Source organism: Neovison vison, chromosome 10 (genome assembly GCF_020171115.1).
Source record: "Neovison vison isolate M4711 chromosome 10, ASM_NN_V1, whole genome shotgun sequence".
Taxonomy (NCBI): Eukaryota; Metazoa; Chordata; class Mammalia; order Carnivora; family Mustelidae; genus Neogale; species Neogale vison.
The window spans coordinates 49824208-49838296 of record NC_058100.1 but is presented as its reverse complement, the minus strand read 5'-3'; the positions used below and the strand labels follow the sequence as shown (position 1 = coordinate 49838296).

Here is a 14089-nt window from a genome sequence, read left to right as displayed (position 1 = left end):
TCGTTGGGTTTACCCATCGTCTGGGCTGTTGTCCTGCCGCAGGAGCGAAGTCGGTGTAACAGGGACCGTAGGGCCTGCGAAGCCTACAGTATGTACATCTAGCTCTTTACAGAAAAAAGTCTGCCTGCCTCTGGACCAGACCAAAGTAGCCCCATCTGAGAAGGGAAAAGAAAAAAAAAATATGTGTGTGTGTGTGTTATTTGTATATACAATACATACACACATATGTACATACACATATAAACACACATGTAGAGCATGTAACCTACACACATACTGGACTGTTCTCAAGAAAATAAGTCACCCAGAGAAGGTATTATGAGCAGCTTTCTCTTCATCATACCTTTCAAAACATGCTCTGTCCTCAGTACCACACTCAGGCCACACCAAATATAAAGGGTTACAAATATTCAGATTTTATTATAAATAAAATACTGGTTTTTTTTTTAACATAAAAAAATGCCAAGTGTTGCATTTTATTCACCACCCTGGAAAGCGAGACTGTAGAGATTAAGGCAAACAGCTAGAGTGAAGGCACACACCAAAGGGCCACCGTTGGGGTTACAAGGAAGAATTCCAGGACACAGCTGGACGCCCCGCCCCCGCCACGACACGCAGCACTCTGCGGCAGCCGCCCTGGCGGTTTCGTTACATAAAATACAGGTAACTAGAACTATACAATAAAATAATGTATATTGCAGGAGTGTAATGCCGGTATTGTCTTATAAAGAGATTTTATTTTAAAAATAAAATTCTGTTTAAAAATATACGACACAGATGGAGAAGGAGAAAAGCAACAAAACAAAACACTCCAAATTTCACGGCAGCCTAAGGCTGACTGCTGTGAGGCTGACCCCCGAGCTAGAGGGAAACTGTCCTGGCAGTTGATCTACGGTCCTCGACCCGCAACCTTGAACAGAAGGTCTCTGCTAGGAGGTGGCCACTTAACATGAGGAACCAGCTAGGAGATGCCGATGTGAAAACCTGGCAGCAGAAGAGGCCTGAGCGAAGCAGCCGAGGGAAAGCCGGGGTGTGCCAAGTCAAAGCCTTTGGAGCCGACTCTGGTACGCCAGGAGGCGGCAAGGGGTGAACCCGGCCGCTCGGCTGCTCCCACTCCACCTGTCTGTCCACCATCCCTGAGGCCCTCTGAGCGCTCAGCGGTCACACCCCCGCCCCCAAACGGGCCCGTCCAGCTCCCACCGTGGGAAAGGGCCTCTGCAGCTCATTCCCGGTTAGACCCACATTGATGCTGAAGATGCCATTCAGCAAAACGCGCTCCGCTCCCGCCACCGCCTGCGCGGGAGCGGGCCTGGGGAGCATCGGGCCGCAGTTTCGCGTCCCGGGCCTGCACTGGAGGAGGGTGGGAGGCACCCCGCGGAGCGGCCGTGTGTGGAGGGAAAGCGGGTCGGCACTCGCGCTAGAAAATGAACGTCACGGACGCGAGGTGAAGGGCCGAGCGCGGGAGACAGACGCCGTGCGAAGACCCGCAGACGGAAGGGAAGGACGTCTACAGACACGCTGTGCCAGTGACGGGGAAGGGTGGGGTGAAGAAGTGAACAGACAGTGCCATTCTAGAAATAGGACCAAGTATATTTACATAAATTCCTTACTCTATAATCATGATAAACAAACAAAAAACAACATTCACACAAAAATATAAATTTGAAATAATTAATAGCACCAGTGTGTCAGATAATAGTTTCTTTCCCCCCCGCTACGCAAAGTACAAAGTTGCATAGTGTTAAAGGCTATATATGTTTCTCGAAGGTGGGCTGGGAGGAGGAAGGGGTTGTGTGGCAGGGGGATCTTCACGCCGTGGTCTTGAGAGAGAACCACAGACCGGAGGATCCGAAGCCGAGAAGCCAGCTAGGCAACTCCACCTACGGGGCCTCCCTCTGCACCGAGAGGGAAGGTGTCGAGTGAGTCTGGGTCACCAAGTGCAGGAACTAGATGGTGCTGGCAGCTGTATGCAAGGCGGAGTGCGAGGGGCTGCCACCGGGCGTCGGCAGACTAGGTGGGCAGCGGGACCCTAGAAGATGGGAACATCAGAAGATAATTGAGCGTAAGGGTCAAATGTGTCATCTCTCCCCAATGGAAGAAAAATGGATATACGGGATCCTGACCGTACAAGCTGCATCTCAGTTTTATCCCTTTGCTAGGAAAGACCAGGATAAGGCGGCTTGTTTCTCGTTGGGTTTGTCAAGATCTTAGGGACCAACTGCTCTCTACCGGATGCCAGCACTAGTTCCAAGACGAATACACTAAAAAAAAAAAGCTCTCGGAATTAGTTTGATTTTGGGAAAACAAAAACAAAAACAAAACTTAGTGGTTATCATATCCCTATTTCTTCTGTATAAATTCCATTTCTAGGAATATCAGAAGATGTCTCTTGGTGAGTGCAAGCTGCCCATCCAGATTTATCAGCTGCCCAAAGATCTGAAAAAAGTGTGATCTTCCTAGTCAACTATGAACATACGAGAAAACGTTCCGCCTACTTCCGCAGCCTCATTCTCCCGGAGACTGTCAGGAACAATTGCATCCTTACCCAGGGATGGCTCAGTGTCCTAGTCTCAAAACAGCTAAAACAACTGACGATGGCTCCTGACATTCTAAGTGACCAATACCTTTGGCACAGGATGTTTATTTCCTTTTGCGTAAAAGGAGGAGGGTAAGTACATGTAGGTGCACTTTCTTTCTCGATAGAGTGGATATACTGGCCATCACAACGCTACTACTTGTAGCCAAACTTTTCCTTCATAGAAACAAGAGTACTAAGACTGAGGAGGTTCTGTTGGTATCAGGGAGAAAAGGGAGGGCTCCTTGCTCAGCCCCGGCAGACAATGGTTCCCACGAAGTGTTTACACCACCGTATGATAACGTAAGACGCCACGTCCTCATGCGACTCAGAAGGGAAAGTGTGGGTAAGGGAGCGCCTTCCGTGGAAGAGAGACTATCAGATAAAACCCTTTGTTCCCGATTCGTGATGTCTGACTTGCTTCTCTTTAAGCTTTGTGAATTTTCCTGGTTCAAAAGGACAGTGGTGGAGAGCAGCAGAGAAGTGGGGGTCTGAAAAAAATGTAATCTTTGTGTTAAGGCACTCTGTGGCCTCACGAGAGCTCCCCGGTTGCAGGGTGCTGCCTTCCAGCCCTGAAAGATGGCCCTAGGGCTTTTCGATGGACGGGGTGTTGAAGCAGCCAGACGGTAAGGTCTTCTTGATGTCTTCCAGGTTGCGAATGTCCTTCATGATCTCCTCGATATCTCTGTTATAGTCCATGATGGCGGCCTCTTGCTTCCTGGCCTCGTTCTCCAGATCAGACACTTTCCGGTCGAGATCGCTGACTCTCATTTCATCTTTGGCTTTGTTCAAGGTGCCTTCGATCTCATTGAGCTTATTCAGGTCCACCGTGTCCAGCTGCCCTGTAGAGTCAGAAAGGATACAGGAGGAAACAGATGCTTCCAGTAAGAATCAGCACATCACGCCACAAGCACTTGCACCAGTCTCTGCTATAAACAGAGCCTGCAGCTGCCACTAGGCCATGGTGGCCTGCAAAGGGGATTTGTAGACCGTTCGTGGCACGTAAGGGCATGAACAATGCAGAGCGCGTACAAACGCAGAACTAATTCAGCAAGGACAGGTCACAGCATATAATGGATACTGGGCTGGTGTTTTGTCTGAGTAAACAGTTTTTGTGAAATGTTGTCTAAATACACAGCTGCTGTGCTTGAGGTCTGAAGCCTCATCTGCGGGTTTGAAGGTCATCGGGTAACATAATACCATTTTCATGTTCATATATGTAAACTGTATGTCATTTCAATGCCATCTACTGAACATAAAAACCTTCAGGCTAGAATGCTAAGCCCTTGGCTCTTTAGCTTCCAGGGAGTCTGAGTTAGTTCTGGGGAGTTCTGTCCTGCCTTTAGGAGTTAGACGCTATTTGGAGCCGTCCTATGGAAAATGGCCAGGGATGAAAATGTTGAAACCATTCCAGCAAAAGCTTCACTTTAAAATTAGCAAGAAAAGGAGGTTCTCCTGGAAAGGACTGTTTCCATAATTAATGAAAGCAGATGGCCATACAGTGCTCAAGACTTTATGCATACTGTACTTGGTTAAATTCTCACAAGACCATATTCCGCCAGTGATTCTCAGATGTTAAGTAATTTGCCCAAGTTTGCACAGTTTACAAGCCTACGAAATAAAGACTCCAACCCAAGCCAACTAACTTTAAAATTCAGCTTTTTCTGGCACAAAAAGCTGTATCTCTAGGTCCTTTCATTTTAAATCCCATCTGACAGCACGTAATTTATTATTCTTGATATTTGGGACAGATTAAAAATACCCTCTCCCACCCTCCAAATAAAACAAACCAAACCAAACCAACAAACAAACAAAAAACCCCAAACAAAACACTGACCAAACCTTCGAGGCTAAAGCAGAATGCCCTGCCGTGAGGCTGTACGGGCTGCAGTGCCAGCACTGTGTAATGGAGGCTGCGACAAAATCTGTCTTGTGGCGAAGCCTGCTCCCCATCACACTGGATTAAAAGAGCATTTCAGCATCCTTGCGTTTCCTTGAAAAATCAAGCTTATTCTCTTTTTGACAAGCTATCACCTCATCAGATTCTCCTTTTAATGAGCAAATGAGCAGAATTCCAGGCAGGGAAGTCATCTCCAGTTAAAGTGCTCTCCCACGCTCCTGCTGAAATCCTTGACTTCAAACCCTGGAAAGACGCCCTGCCAGCAGGACGAGCTAAGAACAGTCACGGCTCATCTATCCTAAACATCGGCCGCAAGCGAGCCACCTCGGAGTCCCTGGACTGTGGTCAGATTCCAGGACTCAGGTCACATGCCATAGAAGGACCTTGTAAGTTCTTGCTGAATTAATACAACCTTGAGCCCTGACTCAGTTCACACAATGGTCACGCTGTAGCATCTGCTTTTGTGTTGAGTGTATCGGACCCCAGCAGCAGCACCAAGAATCCAGAGGCCGCCCGCAGTGACCCTACGGCCACTTACCCAGCTGCTCCAGGAGCTCGTTGATCAGGTGGAGGAGGCTGGTAACGGAGTTTTTGGCCTTTCTGGCATTGATCTCGGCTTCCTGAGCAGCCTGCGAAGCCTGTACCGGGAAAAGGACAGATGACAGATGCCAACAGTTCTGACAGCGTGTGCTCATGTTCCTGAGATTTTTTTCCCCCCAATCAGCCAGCAAGTCCAATTTCACAGGCTTCCCCTTTCCTGACTCGTGAAATTACAGTCTCTCATTGTATGGGGCTTGGTTTGGTTTTGGCTTTTTTTTTTTGAGGGGCGGGGGGGGATGTCTTTTGGTATCTTCATGGTGAAATGTTGCTATTTTTAATTCACAGAACAGCCACGAGTCGGTAGTCTGCATACCTACACTGACTGTATATTTCAACAAGGCCAGTATCATCTACTTTTCTCACTTTCTCACTCAAGAACACATGGAAGTGGATTCGTGACCAAATTCATCAAGCAGAAATAAGGGATTTTTAAGGACAAGCATAAAAATGACGTTTTGGAACCAAAACATGTCCTTCAGGACACTCTTAGAGACTTGATTATTGGAAATGCCCTATTCTCAGCAAAAGTTTGTAATCAAGGGACACCTCTGTGCACCCCTCCCCCTGTGAGTGCACACGCACACACGCACAAACCGGGGTGGTACCGTTTACATTTTGTAAATCAGCCAAAGGTAAATATATTTGGGAAAATTCCATAAAACCTGAACAAATACCCTGTATGTGAGTCACAGGAAATGACAATGGAAGAGGAAGTGTCTGAATATCAGAAAACAGATGCTCTCACAAATAAACCCAGTCAGGACAGAAGTGAGCAGCGTTGAGCTCCCCACCACAGAATTGTTTTCCCGGGTTTTTGGCTCAAGACACTGCAGCATTTTTGGATAGAAACAACGTAAGATTTTAAAAAAAGAAAACGCGTGAGGGGAAAAAAAACTTCCCAAATGAACGCTGGATCTCGGCGGAAGTCGCAGCCAGTCTCACCGAGCCCTGACAGGCTTTTCTGCGCGTCCTGGGAGAGGCTGAGTGGCTTCGCTGTGGGCGGCAGAGCGCGATGCTCCCGCGTGCAACCCGCGGGCTCCAGCCTCCTCCTCCAGGACAACCATCAGCCTTTACTCTTCTGACGAAAAAAGTGATGCGACCGACTCAAACAACACGGGCTCGGTGCTGTGCCTTCAGGACTGATGTCCAGACAAATGGGACAGGGTGCATGAGGCTGCTTTGTGTTCGTCAGAAGTTATTTACCAGAAAGAACAAAGATGGACGCTTTTCCACCCTCTCAGCGGAATCCATACCTTCTTTTCCGAAGCCCATCAAGAACATAGCCTTTTCCTCCTTTGCACAGGCTCTAAACCCACCATAGTAAAAACCATATTAAAAACGAAATGCAGGGGTGCCTGGGTGGCTCAGAAAGTTAAGCCTCTGCCTTTGGCTCAGGTCATGATCTCAGGGTCCTGGGATCGAGCCCCGCATTGGGCTCTCTGCTCAGCAGGAAGCCTGCTTCCCCCGTCTCTCCCTGTCTGCCTCTCTGCCTACTTGATCTCTGTCAAATAAATAAGTAAAATCTTAAAAAAAACAAAAAACAAATAACGAAATGCAGAGCCCCTCAGCACATACGAGAAATGGGTATTTTTTCCTATATGGGAATTTCTTTCTGAGCCATCCCTGGCTATAGAAAATCGAGACCGTCCGAAACAAAACCCAAAAAAGTGAACTAAAATAAAGTGTTTGGGGCGCCTGGGTGGCTCAGTGGGTTAAGCCGCTGCCTTCGGCTCAGGTCGTGATCCCAGGGTCCTGGGATCGAGTTCCGCATCGGGCTCTCTGCTCGGCAGGGAGCCTGCTTCCCTCTCTCTCTCTCTGCCTGCCTCTCTGTCTACTTGTGATTTCTCTCTGTCAAATAAATAAATAAAATCTTAAAATAAAATAAAATAAAGTGTTTGCACGAGGGTGCTTCCTGTTACCACTTTCCCAGAGTCTTCTCTACCTAGATCAACAAGGTTAGTATTTCACCTTCCTGCCCCAAGGCAAAAATCAGCCAGAGTAAAAGGCCTGTTTTTCCGCAAGAGTGGGAAAAGGGTCCCTTGCTTGGGCTGCAAGTGCACAATTAAACAAGTTCATTACAGTGACTGTAATCAGACTAAACTGCAAAGTTATGTTTCCACTTTGAAAGCAAAATATAGCATACAACTGAAAAATGCACCCTTGTTCTTTCTTGGGCCATGCATTCCTCAGTCAGTTTTGTCACCAACAGTGTTGTGTATACACATCATCACAAAAGGTTAAAAAAAAAAAAATTTAAGTTAGATAGAAGTTTGGTATGTTTTTGTCATCATCAAAAATGAAACACAAGAAACTGGTCTTTGTCTCGAAAAAGTAAGTTGCTGGGATAACAAGAGTAGGAAGGAAATTCATTAACTTCTCACTGTATTCCTTTTTATTTCTTTCTGATTTTATACTACGTATGAATCACCCATCCAAAAACACAACTACATACTTTTCAATGTCCTAAAACTTCAATGTGTAAAAGAGAATGTTTTGCTTTTATGGAGAGAAGCTTTGGGACAGGACAATTGTGCAAGAACCCCACAAGATATCCAAATTCTTTGTGTTCTATGTAAGTTACTAACCCGATTCTTGGCCAGAAAACACAATGAAAAACAGAAGTCAACGTGAAAGAGACTCTTCTTAACAAGACGGAGAGACCCTTGTCATTAAACACCCTCCACTTTCTGCCCACGAGCGAACAGGCCCAAACTGCTTACCATCCCTGCCATCATCATATCCTGGTCAGCGTCCTCCTGTTTTTTCTTTAGCTCCTTTTCTGCTTCCTGTAGTTGTTTCAACATAGTGTTCACGTCGTTATCCAGGTCTGTAACTTCTGCAAAAGTCCTTTCGGCTTCTGCCTTGGTGCTCGTCGCGTTCTAGGCACACAATAAAGAACTACTAATGAAGAAAAGCTTTCCTCTTTCTAAGCTACATTCCCACACCTTTTATAATCTGTACAATGGTTCGAAAATATAACCCAGAAAGAACAGGGCAGGAAATGACAGTATATGCTGACTTAGAGTATCATTTATTTGGGTTCCAAACAACAGGAAGGAAAGAAAAGCTAGCGTTACCGCCTAACATAACAGCATTTTATATTTTATAAAACACTTCCATTGCTTTCCTCTTACTTGTCCTTAATACTTCTTGTTCTGTCACTGCTGTTTTTAGTTGAGGTCACACGGCTAGCAAATGGAACACTTACACGGTGTGCACTTCCCACCACATCATCCAGGTTAGACCCTTTGACTTGGATACATTTTCACCTCAAATGCAGTAGCCTTGCTCTACTTGGTTGTTCATCACAAGGTACAAAAAGGCTGTGATCCTGATGTAGGAGTGTTTTATAAAATATAATTAATCCTAAAACCAACTTGTTCTAAGCAAACTAAAAAATTGTATATGATTCTCAAACACATTGTTTTGAGAATCTGTTCCAATCTCTCCTTTAAATAAAATAAACAGATTTATTCCTTTAAATAAGAAAAAGCCAGCTTAAAGAAATTATTCCTTAAGATGATCGTAGAAAGGGGATGACGCTTGGGAGGCTTGGCTGGCTAAAGCATCGGACTTTGTCTCAGGTCACGATCTCAGGGTCCTGGGATGGAGCCTTATATCAGAATCCATGCTCACTGGGGAGTCTGCTTCTCCCTCTGCCCCTTCCCCGCTCATGCTCTGTCTCCCTCTCCAATAAATAAATAAAACCTTTAAAAAAAAAAAAAAAGGAGAAAAAGAGTTGAGTAGAAAGAATCCTAGCAGTGGCAGCTAATAAGGTAGGGCTCAGATAGAAAATATGCTCGAAAGAGGGGCCTGAGTTTTACGCACCTGAACTCTACACAAGATTGGGAAAAAAAATAGCTGTCCATGTCAAAGAACTGTGTTTATTTGAGGAGAGTGTCATTTTTTCATGCAGGGCACGCCATGGGCCCGTGAAGCCATCCCCCTCCTTACCGCGTAGACCCTGCCGTTGAGACAACAGCAGAAACGTTCAAGGGCCCTTTCAGTGATTTCAATGACTCTCCCTCTTCGGTCAACGTACTTAACTACTCTAACTTCCCAGTAAAAAATGAACAAAGACAGTTTAAGATAATCTTACTGGAGTTGAGGAAGAAGCCGGCAAGGGCTTTTAGGGATCTGGAAAGAAACGGGAAGAGGACTAGAGAAACACAGGGACACAGACTGCTGGGGAGAGGGGCCAAGTGCGCACCTTCTGGACGGCGCTGGCGATCCTCTCCGCCTCGTGGGCCTTGCTCTTGGCCTCGGTGGCGTCCGCGGCCGCGTTGCCCAGCGCCAGCTGGGCCTCCCTCGTCTTCTCGTTGGCTTCCATTATCGTCTGGTTGATGGCAGGGATTCTCCTTAAAGCCTCCTCTGCAGCAGTCTTGTTATCGTTCACTCGCTGATCGAAATCTAAAATAAAGCAAGTTCAGGGAACGCATGTGAACCAGACTCTCGGCCAGCCAGAAGGGAACCTTTTAGGGAGCTGCAACGAGATTATGTTTTACGAACAATGACCGTCAGGAGAGAAAAATGAAAAACAGCACAGACGGCCTTGAAGGACGAAGCGCCCAGCTTCATAGATTCCTATGGAGAACTCGTTTCTGGAACGAAGTTTATTTTCGTGCAAAGCAGTAAGTCTGCCGTTACTGCACGGCAACCAGTATTAAAAGCTGCAGTTTATTTAGTGTTCACTGAATGTGTTAGCTACTGAGTAAAGAGCTTTTTTATATGCCTGTGAGGCAGGCACTGTATCATTTTTACACATGAGAACTGAAGGTTAAAGAGGGAGATAATTTCCCCCCAAGGAGTCACAGAAGTACGAGGTGGATCAGGGATCCTCTCCCAATCCCACTGATACCAGAGCCCATATAGCCAACTGTTACCTTGGAAAGCTTCCATGTTTATAGACCCTACGGGCTATTTTAGCAGAGACAAGTCCAGGACCTGCCAGTGAATTGAGCACATTTCTTTTTTCTTTTGGATGAGGACAGAAGGGACAAAGATTGAGATGCTACTGGCAGAGAAAAATAATCTCCATTTACCAACACAAACCAGCTAAACGGGCATATCTTGATAACACAAGTTATTCTAATATCAGAAAATTTCCTTATTTTTGGTTTTATTTTCATACTGAGGTACAAAGGGGTAAAATGACATGCGCTCTTGGGTATTTCTTTGAAATCCCTCAGTATAAAAAAAAGTAGGGTGCATGTTGGGGAGATGAAATTAATGAGTTCATGTAGTAAAAATCATTCCCTGTTGAACTGGATGATAGATTTAGGGGATCTGTTACACTCTCACCTTTCATACGGTGTATATTTTGAGAATCTCAGGGTAAAAATTTAAAAAAAAACAAGGAAATTGCCTTGGTGAAGAAAACACAGAAACTGACACTACTATGTGAGTCTTTCATACCCTTCAGGTTGTTGAGGATGTCATTGGCTTCTTGTAACGTATTTCGTCCCTTTTTGGCAGCTTCTTCTGCAAGAGCCTTGGCGGCATCTGCCCGGGCTAGGAGCTGGTCAGCAGTCTGCAAACACATGGCAGGATCAGAGGACACACCCGCCAAGGTGACTCCCTTCTTCCTCCTACCAGACCAGACACCTCCCACCTTGCCAGCTGCCAGCACGGGGCAGCCGGGCCGGGGCTCCCCACACAAGTTCTGCCTCTGAATTCCTGAGGGCTGGCGGCCCCTGTGCCGGGTCACGTCACAGACACAGCTCACGCTGGCACAGTTCCAGAGCTGGCCTCAAGAGATGAAGCTGCCCGCAAATCAGACCAACCTGCTGTTCAGTCTTTCCTTTCTCCAGAAGCTTCTTGACTTCAAGTTCCTTCCCTCTCATGTCCTCTCTGAGGTCCTCATAATCTTTTAATTTCTGGTCAATTAGACGGTCCAGATCCTCCGCTTCCTTCTTGATTTTATTTGCCTCACTCTGTGAAAAGCAAGTAAGGTTGTGACCTTGTAGACAAAACAATGACCCTGATGAAAAGGTAGGCTTAGTAACTGTGTTTAACACTTACCACTCAGAGATATCTTTAAAAGAACAGCACAGGTCAAGATTTCATGGACTTTTTTTTTTTTTTTTTAATTGAAATATACTCTACACACAGTAGAATGCAGAGCACTTAGTGAGATGAGTTTTGACAAATATACTGACCTGTGTAACCAACACCCCAAACAAGACACAGGATATTTCCACTCCAGGAAATTCCCTTCTATCTCTTTCCAGTTAATTTCCACACCTATCTTTTCAACAATGCAGCTGCCCCTGGTCTGGCTTTTATCACCAATTAGTTTTGCCTGTTCTCAAACTTCAAACATGCGAGATCAGACGGTACGTACTTGTCTGAAGAGACCGAACACAAGCCTGACGGTAAGAAAACCACGTCAATGCCTCCAACATAAAAAGTAAACTTATTAAACTTCAAATTCAATGTGAAAAATAGAGCATTTATACAGAGCCTGGAATGAGGATTCAAGAGTCGAGTACAGATGTAATAAAATCCTACCACAACCCTAGTGATTCTTTAGCTGCCTAACAGCATCCTGATGTAGTTCTTTCATTTAAACCACTTTCTTCTTTTTCTCTCTTGTTCTCAACCAAAGCGTGCCTGGGCGTAAGGGTCTGGGTGTACTCTGTTCTAATAAACACAAATATATAATAATTTGGATTTATATTAAAGACGTGATTATTCCTATCACTGGAATAGTCCTTGCTGTTTAATCTCTATAATCACGGGATTCTTGACCTCAGTAAGTGAACATACCTGAAGCAGAACTTGACACTACCAGTGAGTCAGCTGGAGGACAGAGGAGGTCCGTACCAGTGACAGTGGCAGGGCAGTCAGAATAGCTCTTACCCAGCCTGGGGGTGTAGGGGGGCGTGGGATGTGTGCATGTGTGTGTGTGTGTCTGTCTGGGGAGGCTGAGGTCATGTGCTCTGGACAGGTGACGGCAGTGGCAGCTGACCCCTGTGCACACAGGTCATGCAGCCCATACCTCCAGGGCTTCCGAGTCCACGGGTGTCAGCTGAGCAACACTGGCATAGATCTCCACTGCCTTATCTCCAGCCCTCTTGGCCTCCTCGTGTACCCGGGCAGCTTGCTTCTCCAGATCCTGTGACATGTTCTTCGCTTGTTCATACCTAAGGAGCAAAAGATTTAACGAAAAACTTAGTTGCTTTTGGCATCTTAACGTTAACCACACTCATTCTGCTTCAAATCCCTGCAACAGAATTTCCGAAACTTCAAAGAAAATGCTATTATTTAATACCAACATAGCTTAACTTTAGATTTCATCTGGTCACTTCTATTTATACCACATGGTTTACCACCTATTTCTTTTTTTGGACACCTTCTAAATACTTGTAGCTCAGGTATATTTTCTCTACTGACTCTAGGATACTTTCTCTCTCCTTTTTTCCTTGATGCAGAAATTTAAGGATCACAGTTAGTCTTGTTACCTTTCTCTGCAGTTACAGAAATTGGAACAAATAAAACCTCTGCGGCTCTACAGCCCCTGCTCCAACCACTGCACCATTTCAAAAGTATCATGAACGAAAGTGATCTTCCTGCATGGATGCGTGCTCTGAATCCACCAGCATTTAATTTTTCATGGAACTGGTTCTACTTACAAGCACAACTGAAGGGCCATAAGCCACTTTTAAATGACACTCACTTTCTATTAAGCTCTTCAATCTCAAGTGCTGTTTGATTTTCTCCCGCCAGTGTTCTCAGAAGCAGATTATAGGCCTCAGTTGATGTATCATTAGCTGTCTTCGCCACACGTACGATGTCATCAGCTTCTTGTTTATGGCTGTATAATGTAAAAGAAAAAATAAACCATGAAACAGAACGACTTAATAGGGAATAAAGCAGAATTCAGGTAATGCTCACCTTATTATATATACATTTACTAATGTGGACAGAGCCCTATAAATATAGAAAAATTCTTATAAATTTGGAACTCTGCAACCATTTCAGTGGGGCTAAGTTTACAATAGGATTCTACAATCTGAGAAAATGGTATTTTCCAAATGACATTTCCCTATAAATTTTATAGGGGCAAATGTCTACATTTCTTTCAAAAATTGCTTCTAAATAAAATCCTTTAAGAATAGGGCGCCTGGGTGGCTCAGTTGGTTAAGCAGCTGCCTTCGGCTCAGGTCATGATCCCAGCATCCTGGGATCGAGTCCCACATCGGGCTCCTTGCTCAGTAGGGAGCCTGCTTCTCCCTCTGCCTGCCTGTGCTCGCTTTCTCGCTCTCCCTCTCTCTGACAAATAAATAAATAAAATCTTTAAAAAAAAAATCCTTTAAGAATAATTGATCTGTGAAACCATGTATGCTGGCAAGAACTCATCTAGACTTAAACACGAGTCCCAGACCTAATGTTTGATCCCTACTCTGGTTCAGTTACTACATAGTCTTGAAACAGCCTCCAACTGCTCAGACTTCTCGTATGGAACCCAATTACTGGCAAGGAAAAGTAACCCAACACCAAGTGGAAAGCAACATGTCAACAGGGAATCCAGCCAAATAATGCAGATTTCAGCTGCGGAACAGCTAAAACTTCATAGTACAGCTCTAAAACTTCATATTACAGTGTCACACTCCCGTATATGGCCATTCCTTTTTGGTAGGCTAAGGTTTCTTTCAAAATTCCTGTATGAAAGACACCAGAATAATTTTATTTTCAAGACCTAATTTCCCTGGGAATTTCCCATATGTTTTCAGCTATCTTCTTTTAATCAGAAGATCCAGCTATGAAACCGTCAATGTTCTATGAACTAAATGACACAGCTCACACATTTATATTTACAAAGAATAGAAAGAGAGCACACGGTTAAAGCAAGAAGCCAAAGTAATTGCTTTGAATAATGAGGCTAAAATTCTAATGTCGGGTTTACCCTCAAGCCCTCATACCCATGAGGTCTACTAGCTGCTCTGCAATTCATTCAACAAACAGTGACTGTGTACTTATTATGTCCCAGATGTCGTTTTAGGTATCGGAAC

At 45.1% G+C, this 14089-nt stretch overlaps 1 protein-coding gene across 1 annotated transcript in view; it reads right to left on the bottom strand.

Annotated features, from left to right (window-relative positions):
- Nucleotides 1-393: 393 nt before the first annotated feature.
- LAMC1 (laminin subunit gamma 1) overlaps nucleotides 394-14089 on the bottom strand; it is a 126230-nt gene continuing 112534 nt past the window's right edge. Inside the window, exons 21-28 of the mRNA XM_044267263.1 lie at nucleotides 12754-12891; nucleotides 12076-12220; nucleotides 10859-11008; nucleotides 10491-10605; nucleotides 9286-9485; nucleotides 7796-7954; nucleotides 5014-5113; nucleotides 394-3417 (exon numbers count right to left, since the gene is read on the bottom strand). Of these exons, the coding sequence (XP_044123198.1) occupies nucleotides 3161-3417; nucleotides 5014-5113; nucleotides 7796-7954; nucleotides 9286-9485; nucleotides 10491-10605; nucleotides 10859-11008; nucleotides 12076-12220; nucleotides 12754-12891 (1264 nt within the window). The 3' untranslated portion in view covers nucleotides 394-3160. The remainder of the gene's footprint in view (nucleotides 3418-5013; nucleotides 5114-7795; nucleotides 7955-9285; nucleotides 9486-10490; nucleotides 10606-10858; nucleotides 11009-12075; nucleotides 12221-12753; nucleotides 12892-14089) is intronic.